General features: G+C 40.1%; 1 protein-coding gene across 2 annotated transcripts in view; it reads left to right on the top strand.

Annotated features, from left to right (window-relative positions):
* Positions 1-21,392, top strand: part of LOC116820191 (CD99 antigen) — a 37,157-nt gene extending 15,765 nt beyond the window's left edge. The window contains exons 2-9 of one of the 2 annotated variants that reach the window (XM_032772496.2): positions 5,799-5,837; positions 6,272-6,316; positions 10,670-10,717; positions 11,652-11,702; positions 14,182-14,223; positions 14,752-14,862; positions 16,246-16,302; positions 18,458-21,392. In XM_032772496.2, coding sequence (XP_032628387.1) covers positions 5,799-5,837; positions 6,272-6,316; positions 10,670-10,717; positions 11,652-11,702; positions 14,182-14,223; positions 14,752-14,862; positions 16,246-16,302; positions 18,458-18,483 — 419 coding nt within the window. In that variant the 3' untranslated portion in view covers positions 18,484-21,392. The remainder of the gene's footprint in view (positions 1-5,798; positions 5,838-6,271; positions 6,317-10,669; positions 10,718-11,651; positions 11,703-14,181; positions 14,224-14,751; positions 14,863-16,245; positions 16,303-18,457) is intronic. The other variant, XM_032772497.2, reaches the window with a different exon arrangement.
* The last annotated feature ends 1,460 nt before the right edge of the window (positions 21,393-22,852 follow it).

Genomic DNA, 22,852 nt, shown 5'->3' with positions numbered 1-22,852 from the left:
AGCAAGTGAGATGTTTTGCCGTTGAGAATGTCCTGATTGTGTCAGGTGCTCAGATGCCATGGCAATGAGTACATTATACAGTAGTGTCAACCCCACGCCTTCACTGAGTATAAGAATTTATGTAGAATAGAATCAAGTGTGGTAAGCTCACCTCTGGGGGGAATAACTTTCCCAGAAACAAAGATGGCAAACATTTTAACTCTATGCTAGCTGACTGTGTGCTCTGAGACAATACTGAGGTCCCTAGGGAAAAATAGTCACCTCAGTTCTGAACCTATGTCCTTACTGACCCTAACCTTGTGGAACTAAACTGTGGTATAGAATTAGTTCTGGCATTTGGGTAGTGATTTGAAGATTGGACACTGGATCTTGGGCCTTAATCTACCCAGCCCAACTGAACTGCTTCAGAGGCTCCCAGATTTGTTGTTGCTACGCTGCAGGACTGATTTTGGTTTCTGGATAACAGCTGTCATTAGCCTTACTAAATGCTGAGCTCCTTGTGCCAGATTCTGTAACCTCCTGTTTACCCTACTCTTGTGTAGTCTCAGACATTTATCTGGTGATTCAAAGCACTAACTCTTTATTCCTAAACTAAATGCTTCTGTCAAGCCATCCACATTATCAGCACCAGAGCTTGTTTTGTTTGTGATGCAATCCCTCAGTGAATAGATTTCTTGTTACAAAATGTGCCATAATTCCTAATTTCTCTATCCAGTCTTGAATGGATATTAACGTAGATCGACATAATTTGTGATGCATCCCCTGAGTTCCAGCATGCACCACAAACATATGTGGAAACATGGAATTGAAACGAAGGTATGTGTTGGAGAAAGGTGGTCTCTTGAATGGATGTTCACGTCTGTCAAAGGATCTTGTGTACATTTTCACTTCTGTTCAGTGGAAGGAATGGTCTGTTTTGAACTTCAGCGTCAGGAGCTGAAAAGTGATAATGGACAGCTGCTTATTTGCTCCTTGTTTAGGTACCCCATCATTTAAAAAAATGTCATTGCTACCTTGGAAGAGGTGTCTAGAAACCATTCTTTTTGCATAACGGCCTGTTGGGAAACTTTTGTATGTGAACAAATAACCTTGGTAAGTCAAACACATCTTGAGCAATATGAAAGAAATGTAGGTTTCTCTTTTTTACCGGTCCTAGAGGAATATTAACTGTCATGGTCACCAATGTTTTCTGACTGTAAACATGCTAAATCCAACAGGACTGAATATGCAGCAGATAGCTGCTTTTTTTGTATTTAGAAAATCTTCACTTCATATTCTGTCTGTATCATTGTCATACTTAGAATTTAAGCTCTTTGAGGTAGGGTCAGTCTTCTTTTTGTATAGTACCTAGCACAGTAGGGTCCTGGTTCATGACTGGAGCTCCTAGGTGCTACCACAGTGCAAATAATCAGTAGAAAATAAACTTAAAGATTTGATATGTGAGCAAAGTTTTGATAGATGAAGTCTTTTAAGAGAGTTGCAGACTGAAAACTACAGTACAGGATTTCAGTTCAGAAGATTTCATGGTATGCTGCTGCAGAGCTAATTATAAGCTGCTGCTTGGCAATGTCTGTAAACATCTTGTCACAGTTTTTGCCCACAACTCTGCCTAGAATGAGATGACTAATGCAGCTGCAAGTTCTGCTCCTCCCGCAGTGAGTCATCATCACATTCAAATTTCTCTGCTTAAAACTTAAAAAAAGAAGTTTTTGCAGAGGTATAAAGGGAACAGAGATTTAAGAGGAATAAAAAAGTTTTTTCACTTTCTCCTGCGCTGCTTGTTGGTAAATTGTTTTTCTTTTTTGGTTCTAGTTGTTTGTGACATTCACTATTTTGGGGAAAAAAAAAAAAGACTGTCAGAATGTGGGATATGCAGTAGATGGTTTTTATTCTTGGATCACTGTATGTTGACAGGAGGCAGATAACTGATTTGGAAACAAATGCCATGAGCTCAGAACAGCAGTTCCTAGGTTTAAACTTTAAAGTATTTTGCACAATTTTATTTTTATTTGAAGCGTTGCTTTTACTAATTGCATATGTGCAGACCTACCTACCATGGCACTAGTCTCTCATCGCTGGGTAGAAGATATTCCCATCCTTCTTATAGGTCCACTGAAGGAAGGGGAAAAATGGAATTATTAGTGGGATATATAACTTAGCCAATTAGTTTATTTTATCATCCATTTATCATTGTGTTATTTGGCATTATGGTTAATTCATATGAAATTTCATAGATTGTCAGTGTATGCAAAATAGATTTAAATTGTAGAATAATAGAAGTGTAAGACTGACAATTATTTAGAGTGATGAGTGTGTGTTAAGTATATAAATAAAGCATAGCTGGAATACAAGGCCCATAAGCTGAAACCTGTACATTTTTAGCTTAGTCATCCTAGGCCAGGCTTAAGAATGCTTGACATTAGTGGGTGATCTGGGAATAACCTTATGCCAGGAAGATCACAAGATCACTATAAAAGATGTGCCCGTTGTTACAAAAAACTAGATTGAAATACACTGCAGGGTATTGTTCAAGATCATGAGACACCGGATTTTTAGATCGTGGAATGTCCTGTCGTGACTGCAGCATACATGTTATGCATAGATGCTAATAAGAATAAGCGAAAGTAAGAAACAGCCTATGAAAAATGGGGCACTCCAATATTCATGCGGTATAAGGAAAACCCTCATGCATCTGCATAAGGTATTAGGTGTGATCAGACCAACAATATAAAAGAGGTTCCCTGATTGGGTAAAAGTGGGAAGATCCCCACCAGAAACCCCAGCAGGAACCATCCCTCTATTGACAATAGTCTGAGAGGTCCATCGGGGACCCTAGGATATCTTTGAGGATGTGAGGATGACGGCAGCCTTAGTCATTGCATGTATTTTTGTAGGATTTATATATGTATGGGTCATTGTAACTTTATTGCTTTAGTAAAACTTGTAGTACAGATAAGACTTTGCACTTGTGATTGTGTTTGTGGTCACTCTCCTTGGACTTTATGTGTTCCTGGAGTCTCCAAATTTGGGAAAAACACCAGAGGTAATTTTCACGCCATTGAGCTCGAAACTGTAGCGACAGCAGCTGAACCCATGGTAGCTTAATACAAAATTACTAAATTCAATTTAAATTTAAAAAACGCTACAGGAGAATAGGAGTGGTATTAAATATGACTATAGGGAATTGTGCAGCCTGCTTGGGACAAGCTGTTTTACCCTCTGTGGAGAGGCATCATAATAAATCCTCAATCTCATCCTGTACTCCTGCTCATGACCAAAGCAGGAGCTCCTCTAAATCAGTTGTCTCATGCCAGCTTCTGGAGTGGAATGTAGCTCTGGTTGTCATTTCCTTTCCCACCCTGTTCAGTGAAGAAGCTTCCATGAGTCACAGCAACAGAGTTCCATTTCAGTGTCTGGCCCTCTTCAGTGGCCTTCATTTCATCAGCCCTTCAAAGCTTTATATTTGCTCAGAAATAGCTTTTGCCTACCTAGTGCTTCAGATGTCATATTTTTAAATTCATTTTCCCAGCTGTCTCCAGCAACTGGCATAGCCTGTGTCAGTCAGGGCATCAAGGCTGGCAGCTTCTGCTCTGTTAGAGGGGCTAGGTTTTTTCACCCTAGCTCTCTGCTCATGTGCTTGAGAACACTTCGAACTCATGGATTTGTATATTGTGTGTATGGAGAGGAGGTAACACAGCAGTTTCAAAAAGTGCTCTAATGCTGCACTATGCCTCTCATAGACAGACACAATTGATGCAGTCTTGATCCCTTATGGTTTCCAATAGTAGTTGCTTCAGAGGAAATTGCATGAAATGCTGTCCATGGACAATTATAAAATAACCTTTTTTTCCCCTCCATTTGTGCTGGGAAAGAAGCTTGCAATCTTTTCCTTAGTATCTAAACCTCATCCCAGTCATTCATACCTCTCAGCTCAGAATTGGATTATTGCAGTGCATTCACCACTGGGGCCAGATTTTCATTTTGAAAAAAGTTTAACATCTGGGGATCCTGACGTAAATCTAGCCCTAAACAGGACTATATCTGAAGACCTCTCAGTAACTTCAGTCAGGCAAGGCTTCCTGCTTTAAGTGGTTACCCAGAGCATATCATACATGTCCAGCAGTCAAAAAGAGGCTTCAGTCTTATTTGTGGGTGATGTTTACAAGTGAAAATGATAAAACCTTAGCATTACAGTAGTTTTTTGGATCTTGGGTCTCTTCGACTGCTTCTCCCCTTCTTGGGCAAACCACCGCAGAGGCAGTGAGCTAAGATGCTCAAACGAACAGTTCCCTTGTGTTAAATGTCAGGTGATGGTGGAGGCAGGGAGCTACCAGTGAATAGTCCTCTTCTCTGCAATTGGTATCTCCCCTCCAAATATACCTTTTAGTCCACCAAAGCCTAGATTTAATTTAACTATTCCTCGTGTGATGCTTTTTGTGCTTCACAAAGTTTTTTAAGTTTTTGTCTGTCTAGGTTAGGTCCCATTTTCTGGCTATTTTGCCTTTCTGCATGTCCATTGTAAACAGGCCAGTTTATCTGCAGACCCTGAACGGAAGAGATTCTCTTTGCAAAATGGATAAGCTTCGGCCTTTGTGATCCACTTTTATGCTGAATTCCTAAGATGATATGGATGCATCTTGCATTCCTTTCTAAGGTGGTGTCAGTTCCCGCTGAATCATTCTGGCAATATGTCTCATGGGCATGCTCACTCCTCTGAAGTAGTTTTTCCAGGAGTTGGGTGTTTAAAAGGTCCCACAGCATTTTTCAGGAGTGGAGTAAAGGAAAGTGGCTAGTGAGGAGATCCTCTCCTCTCTCTGCCGCTCACCCCTGTGGAGACTTGGAGTACCTGCCTTGTCTGTGCAAGAGCCAAGCCACAAACCCAGTGCATTCATTATGATGGCTATCTCCAGAGAGCAACTACAACTGAGAGCTTTTTTCTTCCACCCCTTCAGATTGCCTGTTTTTGTCTGTTTCACATGTCTTCTGTTCTAAGGCTATGTCTGCACTAGGAGCTGGGGGTGTGATTTCCAGCTTGCATAGACACACTTGTGCTAGCTCTCATCAAACTAGCATGCTAAAAATAGTAGCCTAGCTGTGATAGCATGGGCAGCAGGGAGTGGTGGCACAGACTAGCTGCGCCAAGTATATACTCCCAGGATCCAGGGCAGCTAGTCTATGCCACTCCTTGCTGCTGTCTGTGCTACTGTGACTACACTATTACAGTAGAACCTCAGAGTTACAAACACCAGAGTTGTCTCCCACTCCCCTAGTTCCTGCTCACAGCGCTGCCCTGTCCAGGATGCTGGAAGTTCTCAGCCCTCCAGAGACACAGTCCTTCCTCCCTGGGCTCCCAGCAGAGAACTGCCCTCCTTTGCCCTGCAGCTCCCTGTAGATATGGGCCTGCTTGGCCCTGATGGGCTGCTCCCTTCAGCCCTTCTCTTATTGGCTGCCTCTAGCACAGCCTCCCTAGGCTGATTTTAAACCCTTTTCTGCGAGTGATGGGGTGTTTGCCTCTCACAGGGAAGAGCGCATTTACTCCATGGAAGACTGTCTGACCTTACGGAAATTGTCTGCAGATATGGCCCTTATAATAATCCCATATCTCTTCTCTTTCTAAAGGAGTGTTTTGGGGGGAAGTGCTTTTGCTTCCTGACCATAGTACTGAGAAACTCCCTGTATTCTAGCTACATGTGGGGCAACATTGACCAGGATCAGAATGGCATATTTCAGAGTGAGAAAAGTCTCTCCTCATTCTGCTAATTTCTGGCTTTTTTTTTTGTGTGTGTGTGTGTTGATAGGTGAAGATGACTTTAACTTAGAAGATGCATTAGAGCCCGGTAAGTAATATGTTCTTGCAAAAATCCCTTCTTGTGAGATTTTTCTTTATATAGTGTTTAGCATTAATGTTAAAACATAATTTAAACACTTAGGGCCAGATTCTGACATCCATACTGAACATGCGTAACACCTTTCTCCATGAGTAGCTGTATTAACTTCTCTGGCACAATTTAAGGTAGATGGTGCCAGTTAGTATGACTAAGAGTGTACCAGAACCTGGACCACATAGAAGTAGAGCAACCTGTCTGGTGGCAATACTTAGATGTTTAAGGGCAAATCATACAACTATAGAAGACTTGAAAAATTATTGGTCTAATACTTCCACTTATTTTAAAAGGAAGTTTATTTAAACTTGTTCTCTAAGTACCTTTGTGCAATGTATTCATCACCAACGTTTCAGTTTGTATTAACTTCTATGTCCTTGACATACCAGGGCCTACAAAGAAGCCTGATTCAGTTACCAAAAAGCCGGAGCTGGGTGAGTAGTGACAAGCAGAGGATCAAATAATAGAACCAAGCTGTCTTTAATAATACAGTAACTCCTCATTTAAAGTCGTCCCAGTTAACATTGTTTGGTTGTTACGTCACTGATCTACTAAAAAACATGCTCGTTTAAAGTTGCCCCGTGCTCCCTTATGACATTTGGCAGCTGCCTGCTTTGTCCACTGCTTTCAGGAAGAGCACCCCTTGGAGGTAGCTGGTGGGGGCTTGAAACCAGGATGGACCTGGAACCCCCCTATCAGCTTCCTTAAGTTCCCAGCAGGCTATCAATTGCCGGGCAGTTCAGGTGTCCCTCCCCCACTTCCATGTGCTGCTCCCGCCCTCTGTCTTGGAGCTGCTCCCAGGAGCCTCCTGCTTGCTGTGCAGGGAGTGGGGGGGAAAGAGGGGTCCTGATGTCAGGGAGTCCCCCTCCCCCTGCTCCTGTACCCCATCTCCACAAAGCAGGGGCGAGGGACACCACAGGGCTCAGGACAGAGGGAACTGCTGTCTCAACTTGCTGATCTGCTTAAAAAGGCAGTGTAGTTAGAGTGGGGTCAACATACTTAAAGGGGCAATGCATGTCTCTCTCTCTCACACACACACACGCACACACAATGTGTGTCTCTGTCTCTCTCTCTCTCACACTCACACACACACACATATGCACCCCCCATCACTTTGGAAAGTGGAGAGGGTGGTGCGCTCTAGTGGAATAGCATGGGTTCATCATCATGTTCAGTTTCCGCAGGAAATGTTTGCAAGCATTGCTGTTGTCTCGTCCCTCTATTCGTGCTGCCTAGTAGAGTGTGAGGCTACATTAACAACTTGTTAACCCCTGAGGGCTCAGCCGTGTGCTAGTTCATCATTTAGCATCATTTTTTTTCATTTACAAGAAACCGTAAAAGAAAAAAGGAAACAAATAAGTATGGTGATTTACTTTGCCACTCTAATGCCCTAAAATGTCATGAAATTTGAACAGTAAGGTTGAACATTTTGATGTAGTGATAATTAAAGATTTAACTTCACAAGTGTATCCAGTACCCTAGAAAACCATGATGTATAACCTGAGCAACTTTTCACATAAAGAGCCTACATCCTAACCAGGCATCATTTAGCAGTAAGGCATTCCCTGGGAAATATCCTGACCTCTTCCGCCCTCTGACTCCACCACCTCAACCAAGTGTCACAATCATCATTGCTGTGTACAGTATTAAATTGTTTATTTAAAACTTACACTGTGCGTGTGTGTGTGTGCGTGTATGTGTGTGTATAAATATGTATATGTATTTTTTTCCTGAAACCTAACCCCCCCCCCCCCATTTACATTAATTCTTACGGGGAAATTGGTTTCACTTAACATCGTTTTGCTTAAAAGTAGCATTTTTCAGGAACATGATTACATGTTAAGCGAGGAGTTACTGTAATAATGACTCTTTTAGGCTTTAGGCAGTGTCATGGCAAAACAGAGTTATTGGCTGACAAATCTTTTGGTGATGTCATACATACCTCAGTCTGCAGGAACACATTTGTCTCTGACATCTGCTGAACCACCACATTGAAATTATATTTTACTATATCTAAGGGTTGAATTGTAGCTTAACTAGCATGGTGGAATGAGAGCATACGGACACCCTAACACCCTTTTGCTGGCTACATGCTTTGCAGATAGTAGAGAAAGCAGGCTACCCAGAGCTACTACTTCTCTCCCTCACACAGGTGGGTGAGAGGGGCAGAATATAGGCTTCACCCTCTCAATGTGCTTGTTGGCATGGCTGTGCTGGGGATATATGCTGCAACAAATATAGTGCAGTTGCTGCCTCCCTGGAGTCGAGGAGGAAACCAAGAGGGATACTGAGACTGAGTCACAATCTCCCTCTTTTGCTTCTTTGGGGGCAGTGCAACAGCACGCTGTCCTTTGCTCAGGACTAGATGTTAATCATGATCTAGTCCATAATCAGGAAAACAATAATTAGAGCCTTCAGAATGTGCATTTAGATTTGTCAGTGGATTAAAAAAAACTCAATTAAAAGCAGTCTCTTAAAAACAAATGCACGTGCAGCCTCATTGGGGTTTTGTACTAGCTAGCAAAATGGGACGAGCAGGATGGTCACAGCCCTAGGACTTGCTCGCAACCCATGAATTAGACTATAACAATGCATAATAAATACGTAAGTCTTGTATATCACTTGTCATTAGTAGACCTTAAAAATGCCTTGCAAAGGACATCTGTGTCATTATCCCCATTCTACAGATGAGGAATCTGAGAGCTTGCTCCTTTGTAAAGCACTTTGAGGTCTTTTTGTGAACAATGCTATATAAGAGCTGGGTATTATTATTCTGAGTTGTTAGAGCCTAGTACATGGGTTGCGGACAAACCTTGTGGCTGTGATCACCCTGCTCATCCCATTTTGCTAAATGGAAGGGGATCCTCAAAGGTAAGTAGGGAATCCTAGTAAGTAGAACCATGGAATGTTAATCTGCATATTTTGTATACTGAAGCCTTCATAATTAGAGTGGTCTGCAGTGGGCCCTGGGGGTTGCCTGGGCAGAGCTCGTTGCAAGATCAGGTCTAAAAGATATCCAAGGAACAATTTCATGGCTTTTTAAAATAGGGGTGATGATGGCATTATATTGAGGTGAGTTAGAGCTTAGAGGGCTACTGGAAGAAGTGAATATCAAGAGGGATTTAATTAAATTGAGGTCAGAGCAACACACAGAAATTGATGTAGTAGAATTTGGTATTGATGATCCATGAGTTTCTGCTGTTGAGTTAGAGGCCACGTTTGAGTGCATTAATGGCTTTGGGTTTTTTGTTTTTCCAAATGGCTTTTGATTAGTTGACTTTGGGGATGTTTCATCACCTTATTTTCACTAGATAGCACTAATTGACTAATATACCATTCCTAGAAGTGGTTGTAAGTTGAAAATATCTCCTTTCCAATCATTCCCTAGAAAGAAGGGGAAAAAAAGATGCTCTTTATGCCAGGAGGTGGGAGTCTGTTGTCAGAAAGAAAGCCTTTCCCTTTCCTCTGGGATAATCTCTTTGCAAAGTCTTTAATATATTTCAGCTAAGTCACATGAGGAAACTGTTAGCAAACTGCAGTATCCTTGCCACACTCTCACTGGTGAAGTGGAACATAGTTTGGCAGGTAGTGTCTGTTAACTTTTTACATTGCTGAACAACACCCGTAAAAGCTGGTATAACACTAGCATTGCTGTGCTTCAGCATTACTGGCAATTGTTGGGAAGGGGGACACTTGTCTGTGGGAACTAACAAAGGGCACAGAATTCCAGAACTGTAACAAGGTTTGTTCTTTTAGTTTATTTAGTCTTAGGAGAGGCATGGCATTATACAAGGCCATAATGTCTCTGTTAGAAGGATTTTGGCCAATTATATGCACGTTTGGAAATCTGTAAAGTTTATTGCCTGGTTAGGATGCAGGCTCTTTATGTGAAAAGTTGCTCAGGTTATACATCATGGTTGTCTAGGACATTGGATACACTTGTGATGTTAAATCTTTTATTATTGCTACATCAAAATGCTCAACCTTACTCTTCAAATTTCATGACATTTTAGGGCATTGGATTGGCAAAGTAAATCGCCATATTTATTTGTTTCCTTTTTTCTTTTACTGTTTCTTCTAAATGAAAAAAAAGTCTTCATTTTTATAGAATTGCCAGTCAGAACAGATGAACTGGTGGCCTTTGTTAGTTAACTGCATGTTTGTAGACTCAACTTTGTGTGTAAGTTGTATGCAAAGTACACGTTTCCATATGCATTTATTGCTGTGTGTATATATAATTAATATGAGATGAGGTTGTCTTGGGATCTTGCTAATTTTAAATGTTCATAACTAGAGTGAACTCAAAATTAATCGATTTTCTTCTTCACATGGATTGATACTTTTTTTGAGACTGAGATCTGTAAAGCTGCCAGACTAAAATAAATTCAGTTTCATAGTCTTAAAGTTGATGCATACTTGATGCTAGCTACCTAGTTTTAAAAATTCCGCTTTAGTGCCCAGGCCTGCTTCCCATTCTATTCAATGGGAGTTTTGCTATTGACTTCAGTGGGAGCGGGAGCAGGCCCTAAACTTCAGACAAACAAATCAAAATGAGGTGGGATAGCTGGAAATAGAAGGATTCTCAAGAGAGTCTTATTTACAATCTTGAACACAGTGGATGAAGTCAGCTGCCATAATATTAGTAAACATAAGTTATGGAGGGGCTTTGTAGGAGTGAGAGGAGGAAGACAGAGAAACATGGGAAAGGTGGGTATAGATTATTCAGCTTGTTTCTGCACTTTACTCATTTGCAATTTTAACTTTCCCCCCCTAACAATATTTGTCAGTAGATGACCGCCGAAAACCTCAGCCTGGAAGCAAGGACAATACTGGTGGTAAGAATTTTGTAAATGTTTTAAATAGCATTTGTCAGCCATCATACTCAGATCATTCTATTGACTTCTTTTTAAACTAACCATTCATCTTTAAATGATTTGGTACATCAAGGCGTTTACTTCTGATTATGCAAATAATGAACTTGATGAACTTAGACATGATGAAAGAACAGTTGAGAACTAAGAGAAAATGCTTGATGCTTGATTTTGCAAACAAATCATGCAAGGTAATAAATGGCAGAGAGTCAGTTTCCTTTGTTTTCATTTTTTAAAAAGAAAAAGGGTGAGCATAGGTCAATATTTGCATTTGAGTGCCTAAAGCAAGGCACCTAAATAAGTGATCTGATTTATCCTCTCCCGACCTTGACAGGATGAGCTCTCAGATTTCATTCAAGTCAACGGGAACTGCAAGGTCTTAGTGCTGTTCTGACCAAACTTGCTAATTGGTGGAAAGGTTGTTTTTAGTATCTCATATGCACACTTTGAAACTACTTTGTGTTAACTTGGAGTCTGCTCTATTTTACGTTAATATGGAATCTGCTCTATGGAAATCACAAATAAACTCCTAAAGTTGTTTGGATTTTGAAACTCTGATAATATATCTGAATTTTTAATAGACCTTTGTGGGGGAGAGACAAACCAGTGAAGGAGAATAGTTGTGGCATTGCACTAAGTTTGTTCTTGAGAGTTTGCCTTAAACCTTGGATTTTGTCATGTAGGAAGTCAAACATAGTTTTCAGCATGTCCTGGATAAATGTATGACACATGTATTCCAATAGTTATTTTTCAGGTGGCTCAAGTTTCCTATCAGCTTATAGAAGCTAAAAAGGGATTAAGAGATCAAGGATGAACGTCATGATAGTTTAAAGGAAGAGTCAATATCAGGTATAAACACATCAATAAGGAAGGATAACCATTTTATTTACTGTTACAGGCAACTTTAAGGATGAAGACTTAGCTGATGGTCTTCCACCAGAAAAAAGGGGTAAGATCACGTCCACCACTTCACAGTGAAACCCATTGCTATCTTGTTTTTGCCTAAGACTTACGTGTCAAAAGCTGATTATAATGAGTTAGGAATGCTAGATTTTGTCTTGGTCTCTTTAAGGCATGGAAATTGATATCTTCCAATTTAACCATTATATACTTTGTTCATTCAGAAAAATTGATGATCCAAGGGAGTGGAATTGATTCTGGAATCCTAAACAATAGGTTTAAAACTACAGTGATGTGAAAGTGGTATTTGTTTCAGCATTCAGAATGGGTAAAATTTCCAAATTCACCTGAGCACCATGTCTAGTGACTTAGGAGCTTACGTCCTATTGACTTTCAGTGAGATTTAGGTTACTAAAAGCCTAAGTCCCTTCTGAAAATAGGACTTGGGTGCTTTTGAGAAAAAAATCCCCCAGCTATTCTCTTGAGAAGCTCTAGTGCCTTGCTTTGGGACAGAGACTTGAAATTTGGCATAGGAATATCCCTGGTGCGAGGAATGTGCATCTTGCTGTTCCCATGGGGAAAAAGCCCACTGGTATTTGGCCAAGTTCTATAAGCCTTTGAAAAATCTGTTTGCAAACGCTCAGTTAAATTTTCTTGAGAATCCCGTCTGCACAGAACGTGCCCAGCCAAGATCTTCGCTGGGTGAGCAGGACTTTCCCTGTGATTACTGCTCCCAATTGCTGCATGCTGCCGTGGTGCCAGGTATCAAAATGGAGAACAGGGAGACTCTGTCCTATCCTCTCTGTGCTGGCACCAGGCAGCAAGGATGATGAAGCCACCTGACTTGAACAGAGGGGACAAGAGCTGGAGTGGAGGTGGGAAAGAATAGATTGGGACAACAAGCTATGGAGACTAGGAACTTGAGGGTAGAGGAGAAGTCAGGTGTGGGGAAGAGACAGGACTGGGACATGTTAGAGAGGGTGGGGCAGAAGGGTCTGTGCCCACTAGAGCGCAGACCTTCAGCACCTGAGATTCCTCAGTGTCAGCATTCCTAGCTGTCAGAAGATATCTGTGAAATGCACTGGAAAAGAGTGTCTCCTCATCATCTGATTCGTCCAGAGAGAGGATGGCAACTTACTACTGCTACCAATACTCCATTAGCTCAAATGGCAGAGGTCTGTGTGGTGGATTTAAAGGTTCCAGCCTCTGAGGTGTCACCTAATGGCATTTACATTTCAGCTTGCTTTTCAAATGCCTAGGAAATTATACACACAACCATGTTAAAAGAATATTAAGGTTGCAAAGTCAACCATTCAAAAGTTAAGAAATACCAGAACTAAGGTTACCTGTGTACTTTGATAGACTTCAATTGCACGATCACATAGGATCCCTGCATCATTCAGTGCAGAGGATGGGTGGCAGTCTGGTAGAATGAATAAGAGTTCCTAATGAGTAAGGCTATTACTTATAGCACCCTTACCTCACTTGTTGCAGAAGTTGGAAGGTGTGTAGTGAATGAGGCAGGGGACTGCAAGAACGGAAAGAAAAGTCTCTGATGGGTAAGGCAGTTGAATGCTGCAAAGGAGAACTGGATTCTATTGCTGCCTCTGCCACAAGGTTAAACTGCACTTTTCACAGGTGGCCACTGATTGTATTCACTTTCTTGATTCCCAGCTTTGGACCCCAGGGCCTGATTTGGAGAGGTGCTGAGAACTTAACAGCTGCAACTGAAGCAGTGGGATCTGTGGAGCTTTGAGCACAGAAAGTGCTATATAATGTTAAATACTCTGGCACTCAAAATTAGTATCCTTAATCTCTGAGCCCCAGTTTCCTATCTGTACAATGAAGATGCTAATACTACCTTAGCACACAGAGCTGTTGTGAAACTAAGTTAATGTTTGTGAAACACTTAGATAATTTGGTGATAATCACCATAGAAAACCCCATGAGGAAATCTAATAATTTTGTATTTAAAGCAGAGTTTTAGTGGTGTGCAGGAAATTAGGCCTGGGGCCTCTATATTGAACCATGAGAATAAGATAAAATATTGTATTAGCTACTCATTGCCTGGGTACCATCTATCCTAAGCATTTGGAACAGGGTCCTGTAGAAAAAAATGGTCTGTGATCACGTAACTAAAGAGTGTATCACAATAAATACACCCAATGGGGCTGAATTAAGTTTGCACAGGCAACCCTACGTCTGGCATTTCCTACTTTTGAGTGCTTGACTTTGCAACCCGAGTATTCTTTTAACATAGTTTGTGTAATTTCTTTATTATTTAAACTTGAAGTCTGTTTCCATTGTATTGACTTTGTTAATGTAACATCTGGAAATAGTGATGCATTGACATAGCGTGCGGATTCTCATTGTGATAAGGCTGTTCTCTAAAAAGATTCTTCTAGCAATGAAATTATTTGTTCTACATGCATCTGACGAAGTGGGTATTCACCCACGAAAGCTCATGCTCCAAAATGTCTGTTAGTCTATAAGGAGTCACAGGATTCTTTGCTGCTTTGTTCTTACAGGAGAAGATGATACCAATCCCAAGAGTGGAGGAGATGCAGCAGGTAAATGCATGGATTTTCACATATCTATGGTATCTGTACATCATCTTTAAAAAGTTAGATATTTAACATTAGGCATTCCTTTTATTGCCTGCAGGTTTAGAATTTTAATAGTGCCAATAAGCACTGACGATGCTTTTCAGCTTCAAAATATTATACAAAATCTAGCATTTTTATTTCAAGCAGCTTTGTTCCTGCCACCTTCTTTTAAATACTTCACTTCTGATGGGTCAAAAACTGAGTTATTAGAGTATAAAAAGTGAACCTTGCACACAGCATTTCACAAGGTTTAGATCCAGACTTCATAGTGCCCACTCATTTTTGTATGAATGTACTTCATACCATACCAATCACCATAATGGAATGTGCTCATGCTGCTTAATAATATGTACTACTTGAAAAATTAACTATTCTAAATCTATGCTTGACTCTTCAAAATCCATGAAAAGAAAGCAGAATCAATGTCTAAGATTACTTCAAATGTTAGTGCTGTTTGGAAACATTCCGAGTTTGTATATCTTTTGTTTATAGCCTCTCAAGGAGTGATACCTGGAATTATAAGTGCTGTGGTTGTAGCAGTTGTTGGAGCAATATCTAGCTTCATTGCTTACCAGAAGAAGAAACTCTGTTTCAAAGCAAGCGGTAAGATTTTAACTAGTTTTTTTTTTTTTCCTTTGTGATCTGTTGTACCTCTTAATTAGAAAGTTTATATGGAATTTAGTAATGAATATAAAACAGAGGCCACAGTCTTAGTGGCCCAATGCATTAGCACTCATCATGGAGGAATAATGTCTTTTAAGTGAGGCTTAAAACTAAGCTGTTTGAGAGCTGCTTTGGCAAAAAAAAAAAATTAAAGATATAGGAGGGTATCTTCCCCTCCTCCCCCCAAATCCCATAGCTCCGAAAAAGCTGGGCTGAGGATTCTCAAATTCTTCCAAAAATTCTCTACTTGCCAAAGAGCAAGTATGGGAGAGTTTTAAGCAACACTTTTGAGGGGGAAATAAAAAATTAGAGGAAATGGGGAGTGGGAAGCAGAAAGTTTATAGTGGAAACTGCCTTTCAACTTTAACAATAGAGTCACTATCTTGGCTCTGTAATGTCACTAGTGGGCCCAGGCTAACCCCCAGTTTGTAAATTATGAAGACTAAGTACACAGCTGTTTCCCACACATTAGGCTTCTAACAATAGCACAGGAGAGTTTATTCCTTTTTGAGATGTTCATCTCTTCCCACCATTAGTTTCTTTCCCTTTCTCCTCCCTCACTGTCTTCCTCAACCAAAGATATGAAGGCCAGGACACTACGTGAAATGTGTCACAGCATAAAACTTCCCCCAAATAACTTGCAAGGGCAATAACATGGTTACTTGATGCAACTTAATGCTTCATTTGCTCTTGGTGACATTCTTCTTTCTTTTAGTTGTCTAGGCCAGGGATCGGCAACCTTTGGCATGCAGCTCATCAGGGAAATCCACTGGCAGTACGGGACAGTTTGTTTACCTGCAGCATCCACAGGTTCAGCCGACCTCAGCTCCCACTGGCTGCGGTTCACCATTCCAGGCCAATGGGGGCTGCGAGGAGGGGCGGCCAGCACATCCCTTGGCCTGCACCGCTTCCCACAGCCCCCATTAGCCTGGAACGCTGAACCGCGGCTAGTGGGAGCTGCGATCCGCCGAACCTGGGAACAGTGCAGATAGACAAACTGTCCTGGCCCGCCGGCAGCTTTCCCTGATGGGCCGCGTGCCAAAGGTTACTGATCCCTGGTCTAGGCTATTGTAGAATCTCTGAATTACGCACCCACCATTTAGAGAAGCCTCTGCCGAGGATGATCACTTTGCCACCTAGTCAGTGTAAGGAGGCTATACCCATCCATCAGTGGTTTCACAGGCCTTACCTTTTTAAGTTGCTTTGCTACAGAGCATTCCCCGCCTCTCTCATGTTTGCTCTTGTATCTATCTTTACCAGCCTTAGGGAAATGCAAGTAATACAAATGCCTGATGTCTTACAGTGTTTGTGTTTGTATCTCAGGAGATCAAGAGAATGTTAATATGGAAAGTCAGCAAGGAGCACGTGCAGAGCCACCTGGTAAGAAAAGGATCTGGAGGAAAGAGCAGAATTTTTGGCAGGAATCTCTGTGGACTTGCGTCATAGAAATTAATCTCATAGAGAGACTTTTTACTTGCACTGTACATTCTTGTAGCCAAATGTTTATAACTTCTAGAGAAACTAATTTTGGACTGAAACAAGTTTCAAATTGACTTTCATTTATATTAGATGGTAAAAATGTAGAACTAAAGCAAATTACTAATCCCCTTTTTTTTTTTGCATTTTTCTTTATGGTGAAATATTAAAATGTGTAAGGCAGTAGTGGGAATGTAAATGGGTATCATAATTCTGAACCAAAAGAACACAAAGCTGCTACTTTAAATCAATTTTTTGAAAAATGATATGGAATGGTAGCTGTCTGGTGTGTTTAATGGGATGTGTTGGGAGTCTGACTGGAGCTGTAGCTGTGCTGTGTGACACAAGACCAATAAAGCTCTCTCAGAGTTGGCATTAATAAAAGGTTAATAGTATTTGAACAAAGATGCAGTTACATAAAAGCAAGCAGGGAAAATTAAACTCACTAGTATACTGTTGTGCACCACAAAGAATCTTTTATAAAAGAGAAGCATAAAAGAGCAAACTTTTTTTTTTTGGTCTGATCATGACCGCTAGGAGTTTTTTTTTCAATTAGCTCCAACTCCGTAGTGCAATGCAGACGTGGCTATTTAAAATGATTGGCTAGGGAAATTGATGTATTGACAGAGTAGGAAACCTGGCTTCAGGAAGCCCTAGATAAATTTGAATATAGGAATTGTTGAAGTGATATAGGTGACAGCCAAAAACAAACTTGACTTGTGTCAGTTTCACCCTTCTGACTGACTGACAAAGGGATGAATGGGAGTACTCAGCAAGGCACTGAAATTTTGGAGAGGATTCTGCATGTACAATATGTTTAAAACAATAAAGTTGAGCCTCTCACAGGAGTGTAGGTTATGAGTAACTATATGTCCTCCTGTGTGCTTAGTTTAAAACTAGCGTCAGAGCAGAACTAGGCCTCTTCTACCTTTTAAATCTGGGCAAAGAGTTACCTGCCTTATTACTCCAATGCAGTCAGTTTGTCCCCATCGACTTGTTAGCTTATACAAGAGATCTTGAACCAACTTTTGTCATACATTATCAGTTATTTTATAAAACTATAAAGCAAGTACCTTTCTCTCCAACAGCTTCCTGAAATCAAGAGCGCAGTTAGTTCTAAATATCCACCTCAAACCTGAGATATTCAGACAAATAGTTTAAATACAGATATTAATTCTAGCCCTTCTAAAATTAATCTGGTTATATTAGCTGAAGAGAAGAGCAGATTTAAAATGTCTAGATATTCATTAGATTTTAGTTTAACACTGTATCCTATCTCTTTGCCCGTAGTGAAATACACCTTTATAAGGTCCTGGATTAGGTTACCATTGTAATCTAGATAAATATAATACTGTAAGAGCTCTGCAAAATTCAGCCTCATATATGAGTTATAGACAGAGTAGGTTAAAAGTTTAAACTTAGTTTAGGATTCCTGGACTTGGTTGTGATTTGTCACAATTGTTATAAAATTAGTGATTTTTTTTAGGGGTTTAATAAAACCCCACAAAACCAAAAATTTTTGTATACATTGAAATCTGACCATTTTCTCCTAGATGCGTATGCACGCATGTTACATTCCAGTCTGAGTTTACTATAGCTGCATATTATATATACTATAACTGCATATTGCATAGATAAGGCCATGACCCAAAATCACTCTTGTAGACACAATTTGTGTCTGCAAAAGTATCCTTTTTTTTTTTTTTGCATCCACAGTGAATTGTAGGGGCAATTCTTAGAAGTTGTATTTCTGAATACTTGACTGCAGATGTAAATTGGGTAGCCATATATGTCACTATAATTTATGTCTTCGCGTTACTCGTGGGTGCAAAAACATGCAGCCACCCTGTTTTTTGCAAACAGAATTCTGCTTACAGACAGATTGGGCCTCAGCCCACTCCACCATATCAAATGCCCATTTATTTGCTAGGATTAGAGTGTTCACACTTTTAACAGAAACACTGTTCTACATGTTGGATTCTGATATATTGATAGAGTATTGTACTAAGCTTGATTTGATTATTTTGTTTGTATATTTGTTTCTTTTTCTTTTTTTCAGTTCAACGAACACTTCTACAGAAATAATCCGGGGAAACTCAAGATGAAGAAAAGATGAGCAAAAATGGATAGAAAACCTGCATATTTGCCTGAAAAAAACACAATGTAAACAGCAGGGGCTTGAGTTTCAAAATTGCACGAAAAAAAAATGTAGTCCTGTTGAAATATCCTTGGAAAGGATGGGAGGGATGCTTTCAAATACCTGAGCATTTTTAATGTGGTTAGCCCTGTGAAGTGCAGTGTTGCCCACTGACAATTGGCCTTAAAATAGTGATGTTCTGAAACAACTTGTGCCTTTTTAATTCTCAACTCTGCTCTTGTGGCAAGAACTGTCGCTGGTGTATATCTGAACTGACTACTATTCTGGCTAGCCCCTTTTCCTTACCCCTTAAAAAAAATCAGTATATCTGTTAATGTATCATTGCTTTGACACAGCTCTAACATTGTAGCATTGTATGGGTACATCTACACAACCCACATCAGGGAGCCTCCCACTCTGGGCTGACAGACTGGGGCTAGCAAGGCTCACGCTAGTGCTCTTAAAAACAACAGTGGAGGCAGTGCTTTGAAGTTGCAGCTCAGACTATTGCTCGGGCTCTGAAGTTTAGAGAAGTGGATGGGGTCCAAAGCCGGAGCTCCCACCCATGCTGCGACGTCTACCCAGCTATTTTTAGTGTGGTAGCGCAAATCCCAGGAGCCCAACTCTGTTGACCTGAATTGAGAGGCTCACTGCTGTGTGCTGTATATACTTACCCTAAATTGGGTAATCGTACTAGTGAAGACACCCATACAGTTCACTTGAAAGTGAAGTTTAAAAAAAAAAATCTAGTAAATGTTACATTTTGTGGGCACCTGAATACAAATGTTACATAACTTAAAAAAGTTGCCATGTCATCTGAAATATTTGACCAAATGAGTGTGTGTGTGTGTGTGTATGTGTGTGTGTGTGTGTATTTGACAATGGTGTTGCCCGTGTAGCTGCATGGGTCAGCTTAGCAGGAAGGAGGTACTTATATCTGTCCTCTAAGGAAAAAAAAGTGTTTCTTTTTTTCATTTTTCTTCACTACATCTGTCTGGTACAGATCCAGAAAGCCCCAATGTGCTTCCGTGCATCCCCCAGAGTCTCAAAGTTGCTTTTCATACCGATTAACTGAAATAGAGTTGATCAAAAAGGAAAAGCCTGACTTACAAATCAGAACCCTACATTGGCTGCTTTTCATTTGACTGGGTGTATCTTTCTGGTGTTCGTGAGAATTCATACAGCTGGCAGAAATTAATTTGTATGTAATTTGGGACTGACAGATATTTCCATGACTGCTCACCTGAAAGTTTTAACAGAAGGTCATTATTTATAGTTTCAGTTTTGAAAGTTTTGTCATCCAGTCAGGAAGCAGAAACAATACAACTAACTTATGTGGTAACTCTGCAACATGGATAATCAAGAGCATTCTAAACTAGGGTGACCAGATAGCAAGTGTGAAAAAATGGGACGGGGATGGGGGGTAATAGGTGCCTATATAAGAAAAAGTCCCAAAAAACCTGACTGTCCCTTTAAAATCGGGACATCTGGTCACCCTACTCTAAAGTGAATTCCTAAAAATTACTCTCCACACGATTCAGCAAATGCTTGTGAAAAACAAACACATTTGAGGACCTCTATTAGGTTCATGAAGGACTGACAGCAGAAAAGAACTTCAGTCCTGCAACTAATATCATGCAGGGGCTGCTGCACTTGTATGGAGCCCTAGTAAAGTCAGTGGTGCCCCATTCAAGCACAGCAGTCTGCTTACATGCTGTCAGTTGAAGGATTGGGGCTTAGATTTGTAACTAATACTGGTTACAATGAATAGTTTGACCAGCTGTACCAAAGAGTTTTTGTTTGTAATATAACTTCAGTTTTTGTGCAATTTTACAAAACACTGTGTAACAATTTTACTTAAAAGTGCATCTGGTAAGTGCATAGGTGAGAATCTGGAGAATTACAGTAATTCATATAGTAAACAAGTGAAGCTTTTTACATAAGGTTATAATCTGGACTAGCGCAGACTTTTTTCCTGCCAAAACCTGCAAATCTCTGTTCATTCAAATATTAATGCATCTAATGAGAACTCATTTTAAAGGGAACGTGTACATGTTTATTTTAGGAAGTTGATGACAAAGAGCTTTAAATTGATTTTTTTTTTTAATTATGAAAATCAGTAAACCAGTTTGCCCCATTACGCTTATTTTTTTTCCTGGATGAAAATGTTAAAACATGCAAGTGTGTTGTTAATGGAAAAGTTACTATATTGTAGGTGAGATTCTTTGACTGTAATCATTAAACTAATGAAATGCCTTGCTTACCTTCACCAACAGATGTATTACATATGTATCATTGTCAAGTGTCAAGCACACTGAAACATGCCAATAGCTGTTTTGGGGTTCTTTAAACAAGCTTTCAAGAGTATGGATCCTTCTTTAGATTTCTCAAACATCTTAAGAATTAGTCATTAAAACCTCAGACTATTAACATTGTGCCTTTTTTTAATAAACATTTGTAAAGTTACTTTGGTTAAGTATCTTAAAATGGACTCCCATTTATTTCTTTGAGCTGAAAACAATGTTAACTCTACTTCTGTGTTTGGATGTTCTAAAAAAAAGAAGTTGGAGACAAGATGGGAGTAGTCTACAAACTTGTTAGTTTACCTTTTGTCCTAAAGAGTTTAGATTTATTTTGATAACATCTAAGTGTACTAGAATACATGTGTTTAATTTTAAGTAAACAGTGAAAAAAAGTACTAGCCTGTTTTTAATGTCTAGTGTGCAACATTTTGGAGAAGAGACTGCAGGATGTGATTTGTTGTTTCCTTTTTTGTACAACGGCTGATTCATACGCACTCAAATTTCGGTAGGTTTGTTTATATTATAGAGCAATTATTAAAACATCCAACATAGAATGACATTGTTCCTGTGTTTCCAGTTAGGCAAACAAAGACAAGTGGATTATATCAGTTTTGCTTATGCAAGTTGAAGATGTTCTCCATCCTAATGCCATTGCAGCTCCTCCTAGCAGTAGTTACTGCAATGATACTTGTACCACTTTTAATCCCAGCCTCTGAGTGAGGAGTTCATTGAAACTGAAATGAGTGAAAACAATATGGGAGGGATTCCAAGTAATATTGTTTTAACAATAGTAAACTTACTGAATACCTCAGCTTTGGAGGCTGCAAACTGATATGTGAAATTCAAGCACAGAGAAGACTATTCCATCACAATTTCAGCTGCATTATGTAGCACTATTTGAGTGGAAAATCTGTGATTCTCTTAAAGCTGATTTATTTTTTTTCACCCTGCTGCATCCCACACACTGCTGTGTGCTTGTTTGGTTTGTGGCTTTACGGACTAGAAGTATGGGATAGGGAAGAAATGTGGCACATTGCATATTTGTGATACTACTGGAATGTCTCAGTGTCACTATTGACAGCCAGAGAGGAAAGGCAAAAAAAAAAAAAAAAACCAAAAAAAAAAAACCCCAAACCCTTGAAGGCTTAAACTCTCTGATGCCATTCTGGAATGTGTGAGCAAGGAGCTGATGTCATGATAGAGGTCCCTGTCAGCCACAAGGTGACTGTGGGAACAAGTGTTCCTACATAGATTCATAGACTCTAGGACTGGAAGGGACCGCGAGAGGTCATCGAGTCCAGTCCCCTGCCCTCATGGCAGGACCAAATACTGTCTAGACCATCCCTGATACACAGTTATCTAACCTACTCTTAAATATCTCCAGAGATGGAGATTCCATAACCTCCCTAGGCAATTTATTCCAGTGTTTAACCACCCTGACAGTTAGGAACTTTTTCCTAATGTCCAACCTAAATCTCCCTTGCTGCAGTTTAAGCCCATTGCTTCTTGTTCTATCATTAGAGGCTAAGGTGAACAAGTTTTCTCTCTCCTCCTGATGACACCCTTTTAGATACCTGACACCCTTTTAGATACATGGCCCCCATAAAGCTGTTAAGTCAAAAATTTCAAACTTTAGTGGCTGAAAGAAGGCACTTAAATATAGTCACTTGGTTTTGCAAATTTTAGCCATAGTGCTTAAGTTTCCCACTATCAAAGTAATTTTGCAGGCAAAGCTTTTAACATCAGAAAGAGTAAAACTAGCATTAAACACCATCCACCTGTCCTTCAGAATGCTTCGCACTTGGCCATTTGTTTCCCTGCTTAATGGCTTGTCTCATTCCCTACTTTAAATCCCCACCTAATTTCTGTATTGGGTTTTAATCATTCTGGTACCTAGGATGGAGTACCAGTCTCCAGCTCCCTCAAGCATCTCTCCGGCCAAAGCAATTGCCAGTTCAACCATGCAAGAGATCTTCAATACTGCAACAAAAGTTTAATTATCATTAAACTATCC

The sequence above is a fragment of the Chelonoidis abingdonii genome, chromosome 1 (assembly GCF_003597395.2).
Source record: "Chelonoidis abingdonii isolate Lonesome George chromosome 1, CheloAbing_2.0, whole genome shotgun sequence".
Classification (NCBI taxonomy): Eukaryota; Metazoa; Chordata; order Testudines; family Testudinidae; genus Chelonoidis; species Chelonoidis abingdonii.
The sequence above is the reverse complement of the archived record's forward strand: the minus strand, read 5'-3'. Positions and strand labels throughout refer to the sequence as shown.